Source organism: Symphalangus syndactylus, chromosome 4 (assembly GCF_028878055.3).
Source record: "Symphalangus syndactylus isolate Jambi chromosome 4, NHGRI_mSymSyn1-v2.1_pri, whole genome shotgun sequence".
Classification (NCBI taxonomy): Eukaryota; Metazoa; Chordata; class Mammalia; order Primates; family Hylobatidae; genus Symphalangus; species Symphalangus syndactylus.
The window spans coordinates 78,687,083-78,714,614 of NC_072426.2; the positions used below are offsets into that span (position 1 = coordinate 78,687,083).

A 27,532-nucleotide genomic window follows, 5' to 3' on the forward strand; every position below is an offset into this window, starting at 1 on the left:
TTTAATTTAAACAATGTTTATTTCATATGTTTACTGCTGCATTCCATCAAGAAATTTCTTGTTTTGATGTTATGACAAGTTAGCAAGTAAAAAACACATTTCTTTGAAAAAATACTTCTAAGCTCAGGCTCTTAACATATAAATATAATGCACAAAATAAATATACTGCAAAAAACCACCCACCTACAAATTGCTGTATGCATCATTTCTGAAACATGAAATATTTATAAAAGCGTAACTCTACATTGCTTTTATTTTCAGCTCTAAGTAACAGAAAAACTTACTTTGTAAAGTGCTAGATCTTAGGCTCAAGGGCATATGGTGTCTGCTACAACTACTCAACCCTGCTGGGGTAGTGCAAAGACAGCCACAGGTCAAACATAAACGGATGTTTTTTGTTTGTATTCATGTTTTCAAAACTTTATTTATAGACACTGAAATTTGAATATCATACAATTTTCATGTGTCACAATATTCTTAGATTTTTTTTCAACCATTTAGAAATATAAAACCATTCTTAGCTTGCAGGAAACAAAAATGTGTAGTGGGCCATATCTGTCTGATGGACTGTCATTTGTCAAACCCTGACTTAGTGTAGTCAGGATCTGCCCCTAAATCACTTGCAGGAAAACAAACAAACAACAAACAACCAAATCAAGGCACTGGCAGCAAGAACGTGGGGGATGAATGTTGGGTAGTCAACATTTTTTTTTTTTGCAGTATAATTCACAAAATACAAATAATGATGATAACCTCTAACATACAGCTCGTGTGTCTCAGACACTATTCTAAGTGCTTTGAAAATGTTAACTTATTTAGACTTCAAAGCAATCCTAAGATGTTGTCACTATCACTACTCTTTTATGGGATGGGAACTGAGGCACAGAGATATTAAGTAGCATGCCCCATGTTGGAATCAGGGCCCAGGCAGCAGGAGCCCAGAGTCCACACCCTTAACTATGTCATGTTGCTTCTGTGAGGAAGAAAAAGTTGGTGAAGAACATTTAGGACTCTCACACAAAATATAAATGCAGATAGCTCTGCTCCCTGCTCACACATCAACAGTAAGATACATAATATTTCTTACATTGCACTGTTTTCATTGTGTAGATTGTAATAAATATTACTGTTTTTAGCTGTTTAAAAACAGCTCAGGCTTTTGCTATATATAAATGTGTCCCTAATGCAAAACTTGGCTGACATTTGAAAATTTTACAAAAACATTTTAACTTATTTTTGAAGGATGAGTTTAGTACCACTGTCTATATCTCTTTACAAACACAAAAAAAGGATAAAAAGATGCCTTATAATTTAAAAGGAATATTACACTTACAATACAAATATTAACGAGTCACTACTGAGGCTTAATGTGCAACATCTTCATACACATAATAGTTACTGAACTAAGATTACATTATTTCGCTATGTACAATTATGGATGGATTCCACATGCACATTGAACATCCACAAGTTACATGTCATAGCACACTCACATACACACAAAATCCTATATACTAACAGACATTTAATGTATGTTTAATGATGTTGCCTGATAATTTGTGCTTTTTAAAAGCTTCATATATGTAGACATTTGCAGGTTTCCTTTTAAAATAGAACAATCTTGGCATCAGATCTGCAACATGATTTCTAGTATAACTGTTTCCCTCAGTACAAATTATTTGAATTTTTGTTGAACACCTTCCAAATATTTAAAATATCTACCCAAGTACCAGTGATCTGACATTGAATGAAACATCAATTCTTAATAAAGGCTTCTATATCTACCACTGTCTTTGCAGTTATCCTTTTGAATTCTCTAGTATATGAGCTCCAATTGTGTAAAGAGATTTCTGGATACTCAAGGAGCTTCTCACTCATGAGCTTTTGGATGTCTACAGCTGGCTGCCCTGACAGAAAATGTCTTGACATTCATTTTACTTACAGGATTTTTCTCCTGTGTGATTGCTATGTTGCAAAACAAAAGTATGACTTCTGAAAGGTTTCTTTCCTGTTTTACAATTTGCATGACTTCTGCCATCTATAGTATCTAATATTTAGAAAAGCCTACAATATGATAAAATTTTCTCCCAAATAAATGTACAGAATCTCTCTATGTATTTGCTGATACACAGAGAGAGCAAAGATTGTAGCTGAAAATTTCCCTCTATTGATGCGATTCATAAGGTGTACCTCTTGTGTGAATTATCTGATTGTTTTGAAGGATGAATTCAGTCAAGAGAATTTCCCAACTCATCTTACTTCTCAGCCTTCCTCTTCTTCGTGTGTGTCTTCTGATGTGCAGTGAGTTGTGACTTCTGGATAAAGGTTTCCCCACACTCCTGACACTCATAGGGCTTCTCCCCTGTGTGTTTTCTCTGATGTATAATAAAATGTGACTTCTGAGAAAAGGACTTCCCACATTCCTTGCACGCATAGGGCTTCTCTCCTGTGTGAGTCCTTTGATGTAATCTGAGGACTGAATTCACAGCGAAAGATTTGCCACATTCTGTGCATTCATAGGGCTTCTCCCCTGTGTGTTTTCTCTGATGTTTAGTGAGGTCTGATTTATAGTAAAAGGTTTTCCCACATTTATTACATTCAAAGGGTTTCTCCCCTGTGTGAGTTCGCTGATGTACTGTGAGGGCTGACTTCTGGTAGAAGCATTTCCTACATTCCTTACATTCGTAGGGTTTCTCTCCCGTGTGAGTTCTCTGATGAGTTTTGAGGTGTGAATTCCTAGAGAAGAATTTCCCACATTCCTTACATTTATAGGGTTTCTCCCCTGTGTGTGTTCTCTGATGTACTGTGAGGTGTGACTTCTGGGAAAAGGCTTTCCCACACTCCTTACACTCATAGGGTTTCTCCCCTGTGTGTATTTTCTGGTGTACCATGAGGTATGCCTTCACATAGAAGAACTTCCCACATTCAGTACATTCGAAAGGTTTCTCCCCTGTGTGTGTTTTCTGATGTTCTATGAGATGTGGTTTCTGGTAGAAGGATTTCTCACACTGATTACATTCGTAGGGTTTCTCTCCTGCATGGGTTCTCAGATGTCTACTGAGAGATGATAGGTGGTAAAATATTTTCTTACATTCTTTACACTCATAGGTTTTATCTCTCGTGTGAATTTTCTGATGTCTTATGAGGTCTTCATTTTTAGAGAAAGATTTCCCACATTTATCACAGTCATAGGATTTGCCCTTTGAGTGAGTATGCTGATGTACTATGAGGGCAGACTTCTGGCAGAAGTACTTCCCACATTCCTTACATCCATAGGCTTTCTCTGTGGTACAAGTTTTCTGATGTTTCGTGAGTTCTCCATTCCTAGACAGAAAGTTCCACATTCATTAATGTGTAAGAATTTTAAGGCTTTTTGTCCCCCACCTCCTCCACTGGGCGTATTTTCCAAGTACCTCTGAGGACCGATTTCTAGAGATGTTCCCCTATTTACTGGATCCATAGGGTTTCTCCACTGTGAGCACTCTCTGACCTGCACTGTAGTTTAACATTTGGTAAGGTGAATCTGCATTTGCATTCTATTCACAGGGTCTCTCAATTGCCTGCATTCTATTTTGTGTAATAAAGACTCCCTTTATTATTTAATTCAGAAGAGTAAAAAGACCACTTCAAAGTTTCAATCTCCTGATCCTGCACAAGGTCTCTATGAAAAGGGCATTCCAATTTGGATTATATTCCTCAGGATTTGCTCTGCAGTGGTTTTCTCATGTTTAGTATTAACTAGTGCCCTCCCATTTCTAGTAACTCCTTCAAGACTCTTGCTTACGAATCTTCTATCTTAAACATTAATTCTTGAACTTGCCTTGAATTTCCAGGTTGGCTTTCCTGGTATCTTGCTTCTAGATCATGAATGCTCCATAGGGCTTCTACAAGGGAATCAAAAATGTAATACTTTATAAATATTACACATTAATATTGTCATAGCATTGATTCTTAGGCTTCAGGCCAATTTCTCATAATGAAGGAACCTCAAATGCAAATTTCCTCTAGCCCATTGTTTTGGGAAAAAAACCTAAAACAAACACTGAAAACTGCTGTCACACACAGAAGAAAGAACCTACTTGTAGACCCACGTACTCTGACATTTTTACAAATATGACCTTAAGAGCTTGTAGGCGAAAGTTAAAAAGAAAAAAAAAAGAACTAGGAGAGGAGAACACAGGACATTTGAAGTGTTGCTGAATGGGAGTGTGGGAAGTATAGAGAATGCTGTGAGCCCCTTAAGGACCATGAACAGTAAGCAGGTTAAGAAAAACTACTGGACAACAGTGTTCACTGGAATTACATGGAAAAGATTAAACTGAAAGAAGGAGCTGAAGTATAGGTCTTTATTCCCTCAAACCTAGATTACTGTGCTAGGATTCCTAGTATTTAGCAGACAAACTTCTACTTTATTTCCCCTTCATCCATCCACAGCAATCTAGGTGTCAATACTAAAGTGACTTTCTCAGAACATCAGTTTCCTCATGCTTAGAGAAGAGTCCTGTAGCTTGGGCTTTCACTCTCCATCTAGTTGGCTTTATTTTCAGGACAGGAAGATGGAGGACCACATATATCCAAAAGGATGGATTTTCTTAAAAGCATCGGGATAAGCCATCTATACAAGGATGAATTCCTAGTTGTACCACCAGAGATTTTCAATCCTGAACTCATCCTGACCAAATCCTGCACTTCTAAAGCACTTGTTACTCATGACTCAATACTAGTCTTGAATTTCGTTTTCATATCTTGCTTCCTCCATCTCTGCTTCCAATTTACTACAGGATCTTTAAAGGTTCGATTATTGAACATCATTCTAGAATCTTTAGTGACCTTCATATTTATGCATCTTTAAATGCATGAAAGCAAGTGAAAGATTATCAGCAGATGCTTGGGGTTGGAATTTCATAGCAATGGTGGGGAATACATAAGAAAAGCCACTTGATAGGGACTTATGCAGCATTAACTCAGGTACATATGAAATAAGATCATATGTATGGGCCAGGAATGGTGGCTCATGCCTGTAATCCCAGCACTTTGAGAGGCTGAGGTGGGTGGATCACCTCAGGTCAGGAGTTCGAGACCGGCCTGACTAACATGGTGAAACCCCACCTCTACTAAAAATACAAAAATTAGCTGGGTCTGGTTGCGGCACATGTAATCCCAGCTACTCAAGAGGCTGAGGCAGCAGAATCACTTGAACCAGGGAGGTGGAGGTTGCAGTGAGCCGAGATCGCACTACTGCATGCCAGCCTCGGCAATAGAGTGAGACTCCATATATAAAAAAAAAAATCTTATGTTTGGAAAACATTTAAGAGCATAGTAAAATGGAGATTAACAGGTGTTTGGGGGCCACAGGGAGAAATAAGTTGCATAGGCAAGAGACGGCCAGACTAGTTCTTGACAGAAAATTCATTTAAATGAATATTACTAATACCTCCTTACCCTTGTAAGATTTTTATTTTGTCTAAATGACTTAATACTGAGTCAGTATTAAGTATACCATGCAGGCTTCTGGCAATGTACATCTGCTGCATTACACAACTACTGTGGGAATTTAAATCAACAATTTTTGTTTTGACCCTAACAAGGAAGGAAGTAGAAAAAGCAGAACTATCTTACAAGAAGGTAAAAATATGGGATCAGAATATAAATAGGGCAAAGATGCTGCAGAGGTCAATTTTAGGAATCCTTATCATAAAAACCAATGCATTGGCTTTAAGAATGGATGAGCTCCTATAGGAGTTAATAAAAAGAGCACAGAACAGAAAGCAGAAAGTGACTGTTGTTAATTATTTTATATATTTTTCATTTCTTTTTTTCATGGACATGAGTCTCACTGTTGCCCAGGCTGGAGTGCAGTGGGGCGATCTTGGCTCACTGTAACCACCACTTCCTGGGTTTAAGTGATTCTCATGCCTAAGCCTCAGCCTCCCGAATAGCTGGGACTACAGGTGTGCACTACCAAGCCCGGCAAATTTTTGTATTTTTAGTAGAGACAGGGTTTCACTATGTTGGCCAGGCTGGTCTCGAACTTGTGGCCTCAAGTGATCCACCCACTTTGGCTTCCCAAAGTGCTGGGATTACAGGCGTGAGCCGCCACGCCCAGCCAGTCTCTTGTTAATTAATATTCATTCTCTCAACAAATATCTAGTATGCAACTAATATGTACTAGGCTTTGTTCCTGATACTGGCAACACATCTGTGCACAAGTTAGAAAATATGTGACAAACATTTAAGAAGGCAGGATGAGATTGTCTTAGTGTTATCCAAATAAGTTTAGGGAGGATAGGCAGTGCTTTGTGGGAAGGATAAACACTGTATAGCAGGAAGTAGCAACTCTGAAATGAAAGAATTGATGAGCGGCATAGCGATTTTTAATCTGAGCTCAGAGTTTAAAGAAAAAATGGGAAGTTAAAATTGGTGCCAAAATAACTGAGGTATTTTGTTGTTAATAAAAGGAGGGAGATGCCATTTAAAAAAGTTATGTCAGATTTACAAACACTTTATAGTTGCATACTCTAATGGCAGGGAGTAACTGGAGATTCTAGAGAAAAAGACAAAGTCTTACAAGGGTAAGAAAGGGTAAGAGTTTGTATCCAGGAAAGAGAAGTAAATCTATTTAAAAGATGTCTAGCAAAAGAGAGAATTTAAGTGGACAGAGCAAAAATTGGAGGTGTGTATTAGGTTTTTTTAAACATGCAAATAAAGTGTCCTTAATCGCTTCCAAAACTACAGGGCATTTATAAAGAGACTGCCGAGGCCAGGCGCGGTGACTCACACCTGTAATCCCAGCACTTTGGGAGGCCGAGGTGGGCAGATCACCTGAGGTCGGGAGTTCAAGACCAGCCTGACCAACATGGAGAAACCCCATCTCTACTAAAAGTACCAAATTAGCCAGGCATGGTACATGCCTGTAATTCCAGCTACTCAGGAGGCTGAGGCTGGAGAATTGCTTGAACCTGGGAGGTGGAGGTTGCGGTGAGCTGAGATGGCAACATTGGACTCCAGCCTGGACAACAAGAGTGAAACTCTGTTTCAAAAAAAAAAAAAAAAACAGTGAGAGATTACCGAAAAATATTTCAGAAGGCAAGAGGCACCAACTACTCACCAGTAACATGGGATATAATTTCTTCTAACTCACCAGGGAAGCCCCGATGTGGAAATTCTACTTCTAATATCCACGGCTCTTTTCCTTGCTTCAACTTGAATACCGCATTTGGCTTATTCACATGGTAACCTATGAATGGAAAATATCAAGGAAATGATACAAATTGCTTGGAATTTAGGGACTGGGAAAGATGAGGAAGTGGAGTTTCAGGATAATGATGAAGGTTCCAGTTAGGCTTGGCAAATTTAGATTCTTTCAGTGGGGAGAGAGGGACATGAATATTTTTTCTAGTACCCAAAATGGATTTATTAACTTCGACCTCTGAATCATAGATAATGTCAATCATTCAACCCTATAGGGACATTTTATACTCCAGTAATCAAGAAGGTAGATGCAAACTACTGGGATTTACACCTGGGGAAGTTTTCCTCACCCACTGAGACCAGGTGACTATAGTTTTCCAGCATCACATCCTTATACAGAGTCCTCTGAGCAGGGGTCAGTAACTTCCATTCCTCCTTGGTGAATTCCACAGTAACATCCTTTAATGTCACAGGTCCCTGGAATAACATACTTCAGTTCAATCTGAAGTAACCAGAATAGATAGCATATCATTGAAAAGACATGTGAGCTAACTCTTAGTGTACTAACAGCAAAGTTCACTCTGGAGAGTTAGGATATGTGCCATGCTGTACCCTGCTTTATTCATAGAAGGAATATTTGTTCATTACATATTTACTGAGCTCCCACTCCATGCCTGGAACTCTGCTGAAGATACAAAGATGAAGAAAAAAAAATGAGTGTCATGTGCTGCATAATGACATTTCAGTTAATGACAGATTCCATATATGATGACGATCCTATAAGAAAATAGAGTATTTTTATTGTCTGTTTTCTATGTTTAGATACACAAATTCTTACCATTGTGTTACAAGTTGGCTACAGTGTTCAGTACAGTAACATACTGTACAGGTTTGTAGCCTAGGAGCAATGGGCTACACCATATAGCCTAGGTGTGCTGTCAGCTGTACCATCTAGGCTTGTGTAAGGACACTCTACGATGTTTGCACGATGAAGTCACCTAATGATACGTTTCTCAGAACATATCCCCATCACTAAGTGACACATGACTCTATTCCTGTTATCGAGGAGCTTATATTTTGCCAGGGAGACAAAGGTGAAAATGCTAAAATACAGTATGTGAAGCAGGTGCCATGACAGAAACATGTAGACAATACGAGATGGTCACAAATGGGGGTAATTATTTGCATTTCATATTATCATGTTAGATTTTATTAAGTGGTCAAACTAACTTTAGGAATAAAGAAAACACAATTGGCAAAGGCATGGATGCATGAGAAATGGCAAGTTTAGGAAACCACATATAACTTGGTAGGTATGACACCTATTGTGGTATGATACCAATGGTAGGTATATACCATAGGTTGGTAGGTATATACTTATGGTAGGGCATAGGACCAAGATTAGTTAGAAGGTTACAGTGAAAAGTCAAGGGACACTATATGAAGAAATTCTGAATCTGTCTTTTGGACCAGTAAAATATATTTTGCATACACACTTAACAAATAAATCTCTGCTTATTAATATAATACATACATTTGCATGTATTAATGTTTATTAAGAATTAAGGAGGTGGGTGTGGTGGCTCAGGCCTGTAACACCAGCTACTTGAGAGGGTGATATGAGAGAATCGCATGAACCTGGGAAGTCAAGGCTGCAGTGAGTCACAGCGAGACTCTATCTAAAAAAAAAAAAGATTAGGCTGGGCACAGTGGCCCATGCCTGTAATCCCACCACTTTCGGAGGCCGAAGCAGGTGGATAACCTGAAGGCAGGAGTTTGAGACCAGCCTGGCCAACATGGCAAAACCCCATCTCTACAAAAAAATACAAAAATTAGCCGGGTGTGGTGGCACACACCCATAGTCCCAGATACTCAGGAGGCTGAGCCAAGAGAATGGCTTGAACCTGGGAGGCAGAGGTTGCAGTGAGCCAAGATCGTGCCACTGAACTCCAGCTTGGGTGACAGAGTGAAACTCCATCTCAAAAATAATAATAAATTTAACAAGTTTGTTTTTCTTTACATAAGACAAAACATAAATAGATATTCTGTCATTTCATACTATGTGAAATGTCTTATATATCTCTGGGATGCTCACCATTCACTGTGTAGATGAAAATACAGACACCAGGAGCCACTGAAGAGATGTGTCAAGTAAGCACTGGAGTTATGGGGGTAAATGAGTGGTTTGGGAGAAAACTTAAAGGTAGAAGTGGCAAATGGCACATTAGAAAAATCAGAAAAACATTTACATGAAAGCAACAGCAGTGGGGGAAAGAAGTATAACACAACTTTGTAATTAATTGGAAATTAGTTAATAACCACTGGGATAAAGGGGGAGGGCAGCTCTCATAGTGTCTGTATGTCTCGCTCATGGGTACAGTCATAGTGCCAATTATTTTCATTCCTTCACTTTTATTGGTAGAACTGTTTAAGGCTATGAAATGTCCTCTAATCATTGCTTTATTTATATTCCATGAAATCTGAAAGGCAGTATTTTTACTTGTAGAACATCTTGGCTGGATATAAATTCTTGGTTCATTTTTTTTTTTTTCTTTTGAGATGAAGTCTGGCTCTGTCTCCCAGGCTGGAGTGCAATGGTGCAATCTTGGCTCACTAAAACCTCCGCCTCCCAGGTACATGCCATTCTCCTGCCTCACCCTCCCAAGTAGCTGGGACTATAGGCATATGCCACCATGCCCAGCTAATTTTTGTATTTTTAGTAGAGACGGGGTTTCGGCATGTTGGCCAGGCTGGTCTCGAACTCCTGACCTCAGGTAATCTGCCCGCCTTGGCCTCCCAAAGTGCTGGGATTACTGGCCGGAGCCACCATGCCCAGCCGGTTCGTTTTTTTTTTTTTTTTTTTTTGACACAGTCTCACTCTGTCGCCCAGGCTGGAGTGCAGGGGCGCGACCTTGGCTCACTGCAAGCTCCGCCTCCCAGGTTCACACCATTCTCCTGCCTCAGCCTCCCGAGTAGCTGGGAGTATAGGCACTCGCCACCATGCCCAGCTAATTTTTACAAACTAACATTATTGTGTGGCAACCAGGAAGTCTGTAAATGAAAACAGGAATACAAGGAAAAGGATAAGTTGAGCAGGAGTTAAAGAGTTGAATTTTGTTCATTCTGGACTTAAAGTGACTGTGGAACATAAAGCTGGAATTGTCCATTTTGGCAGATACATACATGAGTAAGTTTCCACAAACAGAATTTTCAAATATATAAAAAATAGAGTTCTAGAAGATCCCAAAAAGGAAGCTGTGGGGGCCGGGCACGGTGACTCACGCCTGTAATCCCAGCACTTTGGGAGGCTGAGGCGGGCAGATCACGAGGTCAGGAGATCGAGACCATCCTGGCTAACACGGTGAAACCCCGTCTCTACTAAAAATACAAAAAAAATAATAATAATAATTAGCCAGGCGTGGTGGCCGGTGCCTGTAGTCCCAGCTACTCGGGAGGCTGAGGCAAGAGAATGGCGTGAACCCGGGAGGCAGAGGTTGGAGTGAGCCGAGATCGCACCACTGCACTCCTGCCTGGGCAACCAAGCGGGACTCCATCTCAAAAAAAAAAAAAAAAAGACAGAGCTGTGGGAACACCAGTATCTGAGATAATGGCAGGAGACTAGGCCCAGACCATGGAGCCTGAGAGAACGTCTCTAAACATAAGAGTAAGCCAGGAGGAGTATCTAGGAAACCAAAGAAAGGGAGGCTTACAAATAAAGGACAGTTGTAGTTCAAAATCCAAATAAGAGTCACCAAATTAGCATAACCACACACCAGCATAGCAAAGGAGTGAAAACTGTAATAAGTAAGCAGGCCTTTTGAGAAATTTTGGAAATATCTAGAATGCCTAAGATCAGATAAGAGAATCCAGCTCTTGGACACACATCCTAACAAAGAGCTCAAGTAAACTTCTATGCTCAGAGTCAAAGGGCTGGGGTTTGGCAAGGACAGAAGGATGACTGATATGAAAATTAATTAAAGACTCCCCACTTAAAAAACAACAACAAAAAAAACCAAAGAGCATCCAGTATAAAGCAAGGGCTGATGAAAACACCCCACCACATAATGATACCAGGGTCAACTGGGCAACATGATTACTTCACCAGGGTCCCTAAATATGAGCACAATACAGACAAAAAGAGAAACACAAAATTGTGTTATATACACACATGGACATTTTATTCTATTGAAATACATCTGTATTTTTTTTAAAGCAACACTTCTATTTCTGTGAAAACACACAAGTACTAGTTTCTTAAATGACAGCAATTCTATTTCAGCAATTAAGAGATTACCTAAGAGGATAAGGACAAAACTGACATATGACTTCTCATATGTAGAACCACATGCTAAAAGACAAAGAAAAAATGCCCACAAAGGATAAAGGTTTTGAATCTAGAATTCCATGCCCTGCCAAATTTTTCATTGAAGGATAATAAAAAAAGATGTTTTCATAAATACAAAGATGTTAAAAGCATACAAACGATGCACCATACTTGCAAGGCATTCTAGAATATACTTAAAAGAAACTACAAAAAAAAATCACATGGCAAATCAGATATAAAAGCTAATAGGGCCGGGCGCGGTGGCTTATGCCTGTAATCCCAGCACTTTGGGGGGCCGAGGCGGGATCACCTGAGGTCGGGAGTTTGAGACCAGCCTGACCAACATGGAAAAACCCTGTCTCTATTAAAAATACAAAATTAGCCAGGCGTGGTGGCTCATGCCTGTAATCCCAGCTACTTGGGAGGCTGAGGCAGGAGAATTGCTTGAACCTGGGATGCAGACATTGCGGTGAGCTGAGATCATGGCACTGCACTCCAGCTTGGGCAACAAAGATTGAAATGTCATCACAAAAAAAAAAAAAAAAAAATGCTAACAGATGGTCAGGTGCAATGGCTCATGCCTGTAATCCCAGAACTTTGGGAGGCTGAGGCAGGTGGATCATGAGGTCAGGAGTTCAAGACCAGCCTGGCCAAGATGGTGAAACCCCATCTCTACTAAAAATACAAAAAATTGGCCGGGCGTGGTGGCAGGTGCTTTTTATCCCAGCTACTCGGGAGGCTGAGGCAGAGAACTGCTTGAACCCAGGAGGCAGAGGTTGCAGTGAGCCAAGATTGTGCCACTGCACTCCAGCCTGGGCGAGAGAGCGAGACTTCTATCTAAAAAAAAAAAAAGCTAATGGTTATATAAGAATAAGAACTTAATTCTCATACAGCCTTAACAGGAAACTATAAAGTTTAAAATGGACTGCTTACAGAAGTGAGAAGGAAAAGACTATTTTGTACACTAAACTGTCCTTCAAAGATACTTCTAAATATGTTAACAAAGTGCTCACATCTTTTCATTAAATATTCACTGAAAGACCATTTTCTGGGCCAGAAAAATATCTTAAAGAATTGAAAGTTACCAAATACATTCTCTGAACACAGTAGACTTAAACTAGAATCAGTAACAGAAACTTATCCGGAATGTCATCAAATACTTGAAAATAATAGGTGAGCACTTTGTTTAATGTTATTGGAAAATAATATTTGAATTTGGTTCTCTGAAAAAACTAAGAAAGCTGATAAATCTATATCCAGAATGACCAAGATAAAAAATATATGTTAACAATATCAAAAATGAAAAGGGGAATAGTTACTATAGGCCCTACAAACAGTAAAAGGATAATAAGAGAATACTAAGAACCAGTCTATGTGCATAAATTTTACAACTTAGATGAAATGGATTAATTCTTTGAAAGAGGATAATTACCAAAACTCACTCAGGAAGAAATAACTAAGATAAATAATATTATCTAGTATCAATTATATTAGATAAACTGAATCTGTAGTTAAAAACCTTTCAACATGAGTGACTTCATGAGAAATGGTGACTTAGGGAGCTCTAAGAATTGGTCCCTCCACTGAGGCAACCATTATAGCTGACAAAAACTGACAGAATCAAACTTTTTGGAACTCTAGAATCTTTTTTTTTTTTAAACCATCATCCAGTGGAGTGCTTTTTTTTCTTTTCTTTTCTTTCTTTTTATTTATTTATTTATTTTTTGAGACAGAGTCTCGCTCTGTCACCCAGGCTGGAGTGCAACTGCGTGATCTCAGCTCACTGGAACTGCAATCTCTGCCTCCTGGGTTCAAGCACTTCTCCCGCCCCAGCCTCCCAAGTAGCTGGGATTACAGGTGCCCACCACCACGCCCAGCTAATTTTTGTATTTTTAGTAGAGATGGGATTTCACATGTTGGCCAGGCTAGTCTAGAACTCCTGACCTTAGGTGATCCACCCGCCTCAACCTCCCAAAGTGCTGGAATTATAGGCATGAGCCACTGTGCCCAGCCTCAGTGGAGTACTTAATAAAGAAAGAGGCTGCTAAATTTTGGGGAGAAAATGTGTGGCACTTTTTTCTTACTGGCCTACTGATATAGTTAGGATGTGTGTCCCCTCCAAATTTCATGTTGAAATACAATCCCCAATGTGGGAGCTGGGGACTGGTGGAAGGTATTTGGGTCATGGGGGTGTATCTCTAATGGATTTAGCACCATTCCCTTGATAATGAGTTCTCATTTGGTTCACATGAGATCTGGTTGTTTAAAAGAGTCTGGCACCAGGCATGGTGGCTCACACTTGTAATCCCAGCACTTTGGGAGGCCAAAGCAGGTGGATAACCTGAGGTCAGGAGTTTGAGACCAGCCTGGCCAACACAACGAAACCCTGTCTCTACTAAAAATACAAAAATTAGGTGGGTGTGGTGGTCCACACCTGTAGTCTCAACTACTCGGGAAGCTGAGGGAGGAGAATCGCTTGAACCTGGGAGGCAGAGGTTGCCATGAGCCAAGATCACTGCACTCCAGCCTGGGTAACAGAGTGAGACTGTACCTCAAAAAATAAACAAATAAATAAAGAGTCTAGGACCTACCCCTTATCCCTCTCTCTTGCTTGCACTGCCACTATGTGATGTACTGGCTCCTGCTTCACTTTCTGCCATGAGTAAAAGCTCCCTGAGGCCTCACCAGAAGCTGAGCAGATGCCAGTGCCATGCTTCCTGTACAGCCTGCATAATCATGAGCCAATTAAACCTCTTTTCTTTATAAATGACCCAGCCTCAGGTATTTCTATGTAGCAATGCAAAAAACAACTAACACAAAATAGGTACTGAGGAGTACAGCATTGCCATAAAGATACCTGAAGATATAGAAGCAGCTTTGGAACTGAGTAACAAGCAGAGGTTGGAAGAATTTGCAGGGCTCAGAAGAAGACATTAAGATGAGGGAAAGTTTGAAACTTCTAAGAGACAGGTTAAATGCTTGTGACCAAAATGCTGATAGTGATATGGACAGTGAAGGACAAGCTGATGAGGTCTCAGAGGAAAATGAGGAATTTATTGGAAACTGGAGTATAGGTCACCCATGTTTTGTCCTGGCACAGAGCTTGGCTGCATGTCCTAGGGATCTGTGGAAGACTGAACTTAAGAATGATGACCTAGGGTATCTGGCAGAAGAAATTTCTAAGCAGCAAAGCATTCAAGATGTGGCCTGACTGCTCCTAACAGCCTATGATCAAATATAGGAGCAAAGAAATGACTTAAAGTTGGAACTGATATTTAAAAGGGAATCAAAGCATAAAGTCTGGAAAGTTTGCAGCCTGGTCCTGTGGTGCAGAAAGAATCCAAGACCAAGCAGGCTGTGGAGCAACCACTTGCTAGAGAGATTAGCATGACTCAAATGGAGCCAAGTAACAATCCAAGACAATGGGGAAAAGGCCTTAAAGGCATTTCAGAGACCTTCGGGACTGTGCCTTCCATCACAGGCCCAGAGGCCTAGGAGGAATGAATGGTTTCAGGGGCCAGGCCTAGGGCAATGCAGCTCTGTGCAGCCTTATGACACTGTTCCCCACATCTCAGCTGCTCTGGTTCCAGCTTCAGCTCAAGGGCGTGCAGGTACAGTTTGAGCCACAGCTCAGGAGGGCACAATCTGTAATCCTTCATGGTTTCCATCTAGCATTAAGTCTGCAGATGCTCAGAATGCAAGCATGAAGGAGGTTTGGCAGCTTCCCCCTAGATTTCAGAGGATGTAACGGAAAGCCTGGGTGTCCAGGCAGAAGTCTGCCACAGAGATGGAGCCCCCACAGAGAAACTACTAGGGCAATGTTGAGGGGAAATGTGGGGTTGGAGCCTCCACACAGAGCCCCCACCAGGGTACTGCCTAATGGAGCTGTGGGAAGGGGGCCACTGTGCTCCATACTTTGGAATGCTAGAGCCACTAGCCACTTGCAACCTCAGCATGGAAAAGCTGAAAGCAGTCAACTCCAGCCATTAAGATTAATCCATTAATCCATTAAAATTAAAGCAGATTTCTTAACAGAAACTATGAAAGCCAAAAGGCAGTGTGATGACATATTAAAGTGCTGAGCTGAAAGAAAAGAATTCTATTTCAAGAACTCTTTTCCATCAAGACTATCCATCAATAATGCAGAAGAAATTAAGGCATTACAAGATAAACAAAAGCTAAAGGACTCTGTTTCTAGTAGACCTGTCTTATAAGAAATGCTACAAGGAGTCCTTCAGTCTGAAATGAAAGGACACTGGACAGCAATTCAGGGCCATTTGAAGCTATAAAGAACACAGGTAAAGGTAACTGTATAGGTACATAGAAAAGCTGGTATTGTGGTATTTTTTAAATTATGTCTCCTCTGTTTGCTTCCTACAGGATTTAAAAGACAAATGCATAAAATAGTAACTATAAATATACGTTAATGGTCATACAACATACAAAAATATAATTTGTGACAGTAACAACATAAAGGGGGGAGAAACAGAGCTATATATCAGCAATTTGTATATACTACTGAAGCTAAGTTGGTATCAATTCAAACTAGATTGTTAAAAATTAGAAAAGTTAACTGTAATACTAAGAGTAACCATTAAAAACACCTTAAAACATTCACAAAAGGAAATAAAGAGGAAAGCAAAATGGTACATTAGAAAAAAATTAAAAAGAAGGCAGTATTGGAGGGTATTAGTGTGTTATGACATTGCTATAAAGAACTACCTAAGGCTTGGTGTGGTGGCTCACTCCTGTAATCCCAGAACTTTAGGAGGCTGAGGTGAGCACATCACTTGAGGTCAGGAGTTCAACATGGCCAACATGGCAAAACCCCGTCTCTACTAAAAATAAAAAAATTAGCCAGGCGTGGTGGCATGCACCTGTAATCCCAGCTACTTGGGAGGCTGAACCAGGAGAATCTCTTTAACCTGGGAGGCGGAGGTTGCAGTGAGCCGAGATTGCACCGCTGCACTCCAGCCTGGGTGACAGAGCAGGACTCCATCTCAATTAAAAAAAAAAAAAAGAACTATCTGAGACTGGGTAATTTACAAAGAAAAGAGGTTTAATTGGCTTATGGTTCCACAGGCTGTGCAGGAAGCATGGCTGTGGAGGCCTCAGGAAGCTTACAGTCATAGCAGAAGGTGAAGGAGAAGTTGGCACATCTTCACATGGCAGAGCAGGAGATAGAGGGCAAAGGGGGAAGTGCTACTCACTTTTAACCAGATCTTTTCAGAACTCACTCTCAAGAACAGCAAGGGGGAAGTCTGCCCCCATGATCCAATCACCTCCCACCAGGCTTCTCCTCCAACATTGAGGGTTACAATTTTACATGAGATTTGGGTGAGGACACAGAGCCAAACCATATCACAGAGGAATTAAAGGAAAAGATATAAAGTATGTCGAAGAAAAATGCCAAGTTGCAGAAGTAAGTCTTTATCAAACATCACTTTAAATAGATTAGACTCACCAGTTAAAGGCAGAGATTGACTGAATGGATATTAAAAACATGATTCAAATATATGCCTTCTAAAATTAAATTTAGATCCAAAGACACAAGTAGGCTGAAAAGAAAGGATGGAAAAAGGCATTTCACGAAAATAGTAGTAATCAAAAGAGAGCTGCCTGGCTATACTAAGATGAGACCTAAATAAATGAGATGGCATCCTACATTCATGGCCTGGGAGACTTAATATGGTTCAAATGACAATACTACCCAAAGAAATCTACAGATTCAAACCAGTCCCTATCAAACTCCCAATGGCTTTTGCACAGAAGTGGAAAAGATTATCCTCCAATTCATACGGAATTGCAATGGGTCCCCAATAGCCAAGACAACATTGGGAAAGAAGAATAAAGTCAGAGGACTCACACTTCACAATTTCAAAACTTACTGCAAAGCTACAGTTATCAAAACAGTGAGGTACTGGCATAAGGACAGACATACAATCTAATGGGATAGAACTGAGTTCAGAAATAAACCCATATATCCACGACCACATGATTTTTTCTTTTTCTTTTTTTTTTTTTTCTGAGACAGGGTCTCACTGGCTGGAGTGCAATGGTGCAATCATGGCTTCCTGCAGCCTGGACCTCCCCAGGCTCAGGTGATTTCCCCACCTCAGCCTCCCAAGTATCTGGGACTAAAAGTGCACACCACCCACCTGGCTAATTTTTGTATTTTGTAGAGACGGGGTCTTGTCATGTTGCCCAGGATGGTTTCAAATTCCTGGGCTCAAGAGAACTGCTCACTTTGGCCACCTAAAGTGTTAGGATTACAGGCATGAGCCACCACGTCTAGCCCCAGCTGATTTTCAACAAGGCTGTCAAGACCATTCAGTGGGAAAAGAACAGTCTCTTCACCAAATAATACTGGGAAAACTCAATACCCACATGCATGAGTTAAATGGGACCTCTACCTCAATCATATGCAAAAATCAATTCAAAACGGATCAATGACCTAAATATATGAGTTAAATATGTAGAACTCTTAGAAGAAAACATAGCCTACCTTGAATTTGGCAATGGATTCTTCTATATGACACCAAAAGCACAAACAAAAGAAAAATAAATCTTACTTCATCATAATTTGAAATGTTTGTGCATTACAGAACACTGTCACAATGGAGAAGACAACACACAGTCTGGAAAATATTTGCAAATCATCTGAGACAGAGTCTCCCTCTGTTGCCCAGGCTGGAGTGCAGTGGCGCCATCTCAGCTCACCACAACCTCTGCCTCCCAGGTTCAAGCAATTCTCCTGCTTCAGCCTCCCAAGTAGCTGGGACTACAGGCACATGCCATCATGCCTAACTAATTTTTGTATTTTTAATAGACATGGGGTTTCACCATATTGGCCAGGCCTGTCTCAAACTCCTGACCTTGTGATCCGCCTGCCTCGGCCTCCCAAAGTGTTGGGATTACAGGCGTGAGCCACTGCACCCGGCCAATTTTTTTTTTTTTAAGACAGAGTCTTGCTCTGTCACCCAGGCTGGAATGCAGTGGCGCCATCTGGACTCACTGCAACCTCCACCTCCTGGGTTCAAGTGATTCTCCTGCCTCAGCCTCCCAAGTAGCTGGGACTACAGGCATGCACCACCAAGCCCAGCTAATTTTTGTATTTTTAGTAGAGACAGGGTTTCACCATGTTGACCAGGCTGGTCTGAACTCCTGACCTCGAGTGATTCACCCAGCCTGGCCTCCCAAAATGCTGGGATTACAGGCAAGAGCCACTATGTCTGGCCATAAAATGTTCTTATAATTCAACAACAAAAAGATAAACAGCTCAGGTAGGAAATGGGCAAAGAATTTGAGTATACATTTCTCCAAATAACACAACTCACCCTTGAACAACACAGGCTTGGATGCAGATTATTTTCAACCTAAGATAGATTGAAAATGTATTTGCAAGATTGGAAACCCACATATATGGAGGGCCAATTTTTTGCACACATGGTTTCTGAAGGGCTGACTGCAGGACTTGAGTATGTATGGATTTAAGTACATGCAGGGGTCCTGGAACCAATCACCTGCATATACCAAATGATGACAGTATATACAAATGGCTAAAAAGCACACTAGAAAAAAATAGAAGAAAAAAGCACACTAGAAGATGTTCAACATCATTCATCTCTAAAGAAATGCAATGCAAAACCACAGCAACACCACTTCACCCCCCCCACCCCAATTATAATGGGCATAATTTTTAAAATGGCAGGTGTTGGGGGTATATGGAGAAACTGCAACCCTTGTACATTGCTAATGGGAATGTAAAATGGTGCAGCTGCTGTGGAAGTTTGGCAGTTCCTCAAAAACTTAAACATAGAATTGCCATACATCCCGGCAATTCCATTTTTAGGTATATACCCAAAAGAATTGAAAATAGGTACCAAATACTTACAGATGAATTTGCATAACAGCACTATTCATAATAACCAAAAAGTGGAAACCACCCAAATGTCTGTCAGTGGATGAATGGATAAACAAATTATGGTGTATATACACAATGGCATTTTAGCCATAAAAAGGAATGATGTACTGATACATGCTTCAAGGTGGATGAACCTGGAAAACATGCTAAGTGAAAGGCAGACACAAAAGGTCACCTAATGTATAATCTCACTTACATGAAATATCTAGAATAGGTAGCTCCATACAGACAGAAAACATTAGTGGTTGCCAGGGGAAAGAGGGAGAAAGAACAAGGAACGACTGCTTAATGGGTATGGAGTTTTCTTTTGGGATGGTGAAAATGTTTTGAAACTATGTAGAGGTGGTGTTACATAACACTGTGAATGTACTAAATATTAATACCTCACAATTGTATACTTTTAAATGATGAATAGTATGTGAATTTCACTTCAATTAAAACAAGTAAACAAAACCTTTGAACAAAGACAACTTCAGGCCTAAATGGTTTCATTGGTGAATTCAATCAAACAATAAGGCAGAAACAATACCAATTATATGTAATTTCTTCCATAAAACCAAGAAAAAATAGCCATTCTCAACTCGCTTTATAAGGCTCACATGACCCTGAAACCCAAATCTAACAAAAACATTACCAGAAATGACAACTACAGTGGTTGCTGGCACCAGTTTGTATCAGCTCAGAAGAGCTGATGGTTAAGTTTTCAGAAACTGGCTGGCATGTTGTAGCTTGAAATTTACCATGGTGGGAGTATTTATACCACAGAAATTGGTAAACAGTATAAACCAGATTTCTTTCCCAACCCCTAAAATCTGATTATTAAGCATTTACTAGTATATTGATCACTGAGCAATATTCCTCATGGTGATAGATGCAAAAATCATCAACAAAATGTTAGCAAATCTAATTCAGCAATATATAAAAATATACACATTGTGACCAATTTATCCTGGCAATGCAAGGTTGATTCCACATTTGAACATCAATCAGTGTAGTTCACTATGCTGACAAACTAAAAAAGAAAAACATGATTATCCCAAAAAAAGCAGAAGAACATTTGACAAAATTCAAGATCCATTCATGATAAAAACTCTGAACAAACTAGGAAAAGAAGGGAACTTCCTTCATCTGATAAAAGGCATTTATATAAAATCCATAGTTTATACCATCCTTATTATTGAATGGCTAAATTCTTACCCCCGTAAGGTCAGGTTTCATTGTGTACATTCCTTTGATTATGTAAAGGATGATTTTTTAAATGAGCAAAAACAAAACAAAACAAAACAAAACAAAATTCAATGTTTTCTACAGCCTACAAGGGCCGTACACATTCTAGCTTCCTCTACCTTTTTTTTTTTTTTGAGACGGAGTCTCGCTCTGTCACCCAGGCTGGAGTGCAGTGGCGCAATCTCGGCTCACTGCAAGCTCCGCCTCCCGGGTTCATGCCATTCTCCTGCCTCAGCCTCTCCGAGTAGCTGGGACTACAGGCGCCCGCCACCACGCCTGGCTAATTTTTTGTATTTTTAGTAGAGACGGGGTTTCACCATGGTCTCGATCTCCTGACCTCGTGATCTGCCCGCCTCAGCCTCCCAAAGTGCTGGGATTACAAGTGTGAGCCACCGCGCCCGGCCCTCCTCTACCTTTTTGATGTTACCTCTTACCATTCTTTCCCTAAGTCATATCTCTCTAGCTTCAATATCCTACATACTGTTTCTGGAACATGCTTTGGGGTGTCTGTATTGCTGTTTTTCCTACCCACAATGCTGCTCCCTCAGATTTCTACTTGGCTCTGTCTCTCATTTAATTCAGGACTTTCCTCAAACATTATCTTTTAGGGTAGCATTGTCCTAATCAACCTATAACTCGTTCCTCACTTCTCTGTATCACTTTGTCCTCCTAAATGTCCTCCTAAATGAGACAAACTCATTGTCTCCAAACATACACCTCAGAAATATTACTCGAATGTTGACATATTGCTATAAAATATATTTTTAAAATCACATTTGTGGCCTGGCACGGTAGCTCATGCCTGTAATCCCAGCATTTGGGAGGCTAAGGCGGGAGGATCATTTGAGGTCAGGAATTTGAAACCAGCCTGGCCAACATGGGGAAACCCCTTCTCTACTAAAAATGCAAAAAATTAGCTGGGCGTGGTGGCAGGTGCCTGTAATCCCAGCTACTCGTGAGGCTGAGGCAGGAGAATCACTTGAACCTGGGAGACAGAGGCTGCAGTGAGCCAAGATTATGCCATTGCACTCCAGCTTGGGCAACAGAGCAAGACTCCATCTCAAAAAAAAAGAATCACATTTGTTAGTATCAATGTCATTGTCTACTTTATGCCAAACAGGCAGTAACCTATTTAGCATGGTTTTCATGCCATCAGTGCAAGTATCAACAGTGTAAAAGGCAATCTACATCTTAGCACTCTGAGTCTCAACCTCATAGACCCGTTGAGAGGGTCTTGGAGCTCCCAGGGATCTGCAGACCACATTTTGAGAATTGCTGTTTTATTCAAATGGTATTTTGCCTGTAGGTGATTTTTAACTATTTCTACGTTTCTAATTTAGTATATGGGCTCTCGTTCATAAAACTCATTAAACACACACACACACACACACACACACATAGTGAAACAAACTAAGGGTTAAATAAATGACTCACCTGGAACTTGTTCATTTTCTGCTGCTCTTGGGAAAGGCTGAAAACTGCAAAGCCAGAGCAGAAATCATAAGGGACCTTAGCTGGCAGCCCCAGGAATCACCTGTGAGAAATTTCCATACAACATTTTAGTAAAATATATACCTTTGAGAAAATGTCCTTTTGACCCATTAGAAAGCATAGTAAGGACCATGATGAAGTAGCACCCACCTGTCCACTTCTGACTCTGATATTCATCTTGATGAGCCTGGGACATTTTTGATTGAATCTACACATTTCTTTCCTATTGGCTGTTTTGAAAATTATGTTTCTGTTTTCTGAATAACACAAAAGAATCGAAAACTTAAATATCCAATAATGACTGATTAAATAACATGTATAATATATCCAAAGTATGGAGCCCTTTGCTGACACTAGAAATGATGTTGAAGAGATATATTTATTGGCACATAAAAGGTAATTAAGTTACATATCATAACCATTTTTTTTCTATTATAAACCCAAGGTTAGAAAGTCTGAATTTTCAAAGTTCTCAAAAATAAGACATTTCTTCTCCCTAAATTGCAGTTTCTCAGAAACCATTTCTCCAAGAACCTTCTTTTGATGTAAAGATGATATAATGAACTTAAAGACTCAGTTCTACCCTAGGCTCTGTTATTAATAAACTTAGTGATTGTCTTAGTTTCAATGCTTTTGTCCTTAAAATGAGTAGGAATTAGATAATCTTGAACAATCCTTCATGTACCATTCTGCTTCTGTAAGTCTTCACCCAGGATCACCAATACAGACAGTACCTGCAATGCACTGTCCCCTCAAAACTTGGGCTGGGCCTAAGGTAAAATTTAAGTAGGCCCTGATGAACTCTGACTTGAGAATCTAATCTGCTGACAGTGACACAAATCTACCTTCTAAAATAACAGTTAATCATCATAATTCTCAAACAAGCACTTCATATATGTAGCAAAAGGCAACCACATGTCATAATACTAAGGTCCTTTTCATAAGCAGCAGAAACCATGCAGGGCATCCAAATTGGAAAGGAAAAATCAAATTATCTTTGTTCACAGATGACATGATCCTATATTTAGAAAAACATAAAGACTCCACCGAAAAAACTGGTAGAACTGATACATGAACTCAGTAAAGCTGCAGGATACAAAATCGACATTAAAAAACCAGTAGCAGGCCAGGCATGGTGGCTCACGCCTGTAATCCCAGCATTTTGGGAAGCCAAGGTGGGTGAATCACCTGAGGTCGGGAGTTCAAGACCAGCCTGACCAACAAGGAGAAAACCAGTCACTACTAAAAGTACAAAATTAGGCAGGCATGGTGGCGCATGCCTGTAATCCCAGCTACTCGGGAGGCTGAGGCAGGAGAATTGCTTGAACCCATGAGGCAGAGGTTGCAGTGAGCCAAGATCATGCCATTGCACTCCAGCCTAGGCAACAAGAGCAAAACTCCATCTCAAAAAAAAAAAATCAGTAGCATTTCCATATACCAACAGTGAACAATCTGAAAAAGTAATCAAGAAAGCAATCCCATTTACAACAGCTACCAAAAAAACCCCAACACCTAGGAATAAATGTAACCAAAAATGTAAAAGATCCTACGATTAAAAGTATAAAACAGGCTGGGCACTGTGGCTCACACCTGCAATCCCATCACTTTGGGAGGTGGAGGCAGGTGGATCACCTGAGGTCAGGAGTTCAAAATCAGACTGGCCAACATGGCAAAACCCTGTCTCCACTAAAAATACAAAAAAAATTAGACAGGTGTGGTGGTGCACTCCTGTAATCCCAGCTACTTAGGAGGTTGAGGCAGGAGAATCACTTGACCCTGGGAGGCAGAGGTTGCAGTGAGCCAAGATTGCACCATAACTGAGCCCTTGTCTCAAAAAAAAAAAAAAAAAAGAGTATAAAACACTGATGAATGATATTAAAATGGAAAGATATCCCATGTTCATGGACTGGCAGAATTAATATTGTTAAAATGTCCATAGTACTAAAAGCAGTCTACAGATTCAATGCAATCCATATCCAAATACCAATGACATTCTTCACAGAAATAGGAAAAAAAAACCCTAAAATTTATATGGAGCCACCAAAGACCCCGAGTAGCCAAAGCAATTTTGTGCAAAAAGAACAAAGGTGGAGGCATTGCACTACCAGACTTCAAAATATACTATAAAGCTATAGTAAACAAAACAGTAGGTTACTGGCATAAAAAGAGACACATAGACCAATGGAAAAGAGAATTGGGAAATAAATACATGCATTTATAGCCAATTTCATTTTTGACAAAGGCACTAAGAACACACATTGGAGAAATGACAGTTTGTTCAACAAATGGTGCTGAGAAAACTGGATATCCATATGCAGAAGAATGAAACCAGACCCCTGTCTCTCATCATATGCAAAAATCAAATGATAGTGGATTAAAGACTTAAATGTATGACCTGAAACTATGAAACTACTTGAAGAAAACATCTGAATGCTTCAGAACATTGTTCTCAGCAAAATTTTTTTGGTAAGACCTCAAAAGCACAAGCAACAAAGGCAAAAATAGATGAATGGGATTACATCAAACTGAAAAGCTTTGGCACAGCAAAGTAAGCAATAACAGTGAAAAGACACCTAAAGAATAGGAGAAAATATTTGCAAACTACCCATCTGACAAGGAATTAATAACCAGAATATACAAGGAACTCAACAGCCAGAAAACAAAAAATTTGATTTAAAAAAATTGAGCAAATGATCTTAACAGACATTTCACGATAGAAGACAAACAAATGGCCAATAGGTATATGATAAAATGTTCAACATCATTAATCATCAGACAAATGCAAATCAAAATCATAATAGGATATCATTTTAGCCCTTAAAACAGCTATTTTAAAAAGGCAAAAAAAAAAAAAATGCTGGGATATGGAGAAAGGAGAACCCTCATACACTCTTGGTGGCAATGTAAACTAGTATAGCCACTGTGGAAAACAGTATGGAGGTTCCTCAAAAAATTGAAAACAGAATTACCATATGATCTAGCAATCTCACTGCTATGTATATATCCAAAAGAAAGGAAATCCGTATACTGAAGAGATCTCTGCACTCCCATTTTTATCGCAGCACTATTCACGATAGTCTAGATACAGAATCAAACTAAGTACCCATCAATGCATGAATAGATAATGAAAACTGTGGTATATATACACAATGGAATATTATTCAGACATAAAAAGAATGAAATTTTGTCACTGCAGCAACAAAGGTGGAACTGGAGGACATTATGTTACATGAAATAAGCCAGGCACAGAAAGACAAATATCATGTTCTTACTCATACACAAGAGCTAAAATAGTTGATCTCATGAAGGTAGGAAGTAGAATGATGGTTACCAGAGGCTGCGAAGGGAAGCAGGGAGTGAGGAATGAAGAGAGGTTGGTTAATGGGTACAAAAATACAGTTAGGTAGAAGGAATAAATCCTAGTGTTCAATAGCCCAGTATGGTTACAAGTGTTAGCAATAATTTATTAGCTATCAGAATAGCTAGAAGATTTGGAATATTCACAACACAAAGAAATGATAAATGAGGTGGTGGATATTGTAATTACCCTGATTTGATCATGACACATTGTATGCATATATCAAAATATCACATGTACCCCACAAATATGTACATTATGAACCAAGAAAAAACTAAAATAAGCAGCAAAAACCACTTCCAGCTAGCATGGTGCTTAACAAAATGCCTAAGCTCAGTTAACAGCCAATGAGAGGCATTATAATATCACCACCATAAAATGGTGGAACTGATGAACTGCAGTTTTCATCTTTAAAAAATTTTTTTGTCCCATTTCCTGTCTTTAGAAACTAGCCTCTGGGCTGGATGGGATTCCCAGCTTCTCCTGTAAAATGCAAAATTGAGGGCTCAAATTGCGGTTTCAATTTACACGTTTTACAGTCCTCTGAGAAGAGACTAAGGTTGGAGGATGCAGGAAGGCCTTAAATAATTCACCTTTTGACTCAAGCGCTCTGAAGCTTCCCCAAGCATTTTTGGAAACAGAACACTACGTGGTTGAGACTGGGTTCAAGTACACTACACAGCTACGTTCTGGTGGTGCTCAAGGGACAAACGCTGTGCTAAACACAAGCCAAGACTGGATTTTAGTGTGGGAAGGCGCATTAACTTAGAGGAAAAAGAGGATTTACATCCCACCTGCTAATACTGTGAGTAAACGGATTTATCTCTCTGAATCTTTAGTAGTCACATTTATTTAAATGGAGATGGTTAAGTCGAAAGGATGGTTACGATGATTAAATGAGCCAATAATGAAAACAGCATGTTTTGTAATAATAGAAGCAGCTCACCTTTAATGAGTCCTGTATCATACTTTACATCTACTACCCTATTTAGTACCCAAAGGCCCCCATCATTTGCCAGATGGGCGTCAAGCCGCACTGGGACCACCTACAGACGCTGGACCGGAGCCCACGTCCCTGCGGCTTTCGAGCGCCGCGTCTGCAGCGGCCAGAGCGCCTGACGTGGCGGATCCAGTCACGTCACACAATGCGGCTGCTCCCGGCGCCCGCAGCCCAGCCACCGCAGGCCTCCTCTGGCCGCCCCTCAAGCAGGTCGCGCAAACGCCTTTCCGGGCAGGAGCGCCAGCGCAAATAGCCAACCTCCCCGCCAGGCTGCTCCCACCCCCGGCCCTCCGCGGAGGCCGCTCCGGGGCCAGGAGGCGGCTTCCAGGCTCGAGACCCCGCCTCCCAGGCGCTGCCCGCCCGCAAAAGCCTTCGACACACCTGCAGGGTCTCGGCCTTTGCTCCCGGCCCGCGCCGGGCCCAGGCCCCGCCCTTTGCGGCCCAGCCGAGACCCGGAGGCACCGGCGTCCTCTCCCCACCCTAGGGCGTAAGACAAAAACGCCAACGCCAGAAAGGAGAAGACACTGCACATGCGCAGAACGTTTCCCGAGCCCTACTCCAGAACTACGCTTCCCAGAAGGCCCGGCTGCGACTCCATCTTGGATAACGTCGTGAGGCGCGGCCACCTCCAGCGGCCTGAGTGGTTGCTGTCGTTTCCTGGAGCGGGCGCTGACCCGGCTCAGTGATGCCCGGAGAGCTGCACCCCGCACATCTGGGCTTGAAGACAGAAGGCCACCGTGAGGTGCTCCAAGGAACACTGATGGACAGTTTTGTTAAAGTGATTGAACTCGGTGGGTACATGAGTACGTGGAGTAATGAAGGATAACGCCCTGTAACTGCCTCGTCTTAGGAATGCTAGCTTTCACAATTGTGCAAACGGTACGCGAAACGTAATAAACTACAAAATATGTATAAGCTAAAACAGAAAACGAGTATACCACTTCCCAAAGCAAAAGCGCTTAATGTTAGGTATACATCCTTCTCATGAATTTACACAAATTTTAACCTAATGGTATA

General features: G+C 40.6%; 1 protein-coding gene across 7 annotated transcripts; it reads right to left on the minus strand.

The window, feature by feature from the left end:
- On the minus strand, window positions 1-27,041 carry ZNF25 (zinc finger protein 25). Of its 7 annotated transcripts, none has more exons than XM_055275187.2 (7): window positions 26,897-27,041; window positions 22,308-22,414; window positions 22,101-22,200; window positions 7,542-7,668; window positions 7,142-7,237; window positions 3,821-3,884; window positions 1-3,324 (listed from the first exon to the last, which is right to left on the minus strand). In XM_055275187.2, the coding sequence occupies exons 3-7, from the start codon at window positions 22,113-22,115 to the stop codon at window positions 2,256-2,258; spliced, it is 1,371 nt and encodes a 456-aa protein (XP_055131162.1). In that variant the 5' UTR covers window positions 22,116-22,200; window positions 22,308-22,414; window positions 26,897-27,041; the 3' UTR covers window positions 1-2,255. The 7 variants fall into 7 exon arrangements, with proteins under 7 accessions (XP_055131162.1, XP_055131161.1, XP_063493450.1 ...); XM_055275186.1 differs by having other exon boundaries at window positions 26,462-27,034; XM_063637380.1 differs by having other exon boundaries at window positions 7,109-7,237; window positions 26,897-27,013.
- Between the last annotated feature and the right edge of the window lie 491 nt (window positions 27,042-27,532).

Excerpts from the sequence above, each read along its gene's own strand:
- ZNF25 (XM_063637380.1), bottom strand. Across the intron at positions 7,238-7,541 it reads TAGTCACCTGGTCTCAGTGG|GTTACCATGTGAATAAGCCA; the intron begins GTGAGGAAAACT and ends TTCCATTCATAG. Across the intron at positions 3,885-7,108 it reads AATTATATCCCATGTTACTG|AAGCCCTATGGAGCATTCAT; the intron begins GTGAGTAGTTGG and ends ATTCCCTTGTAG.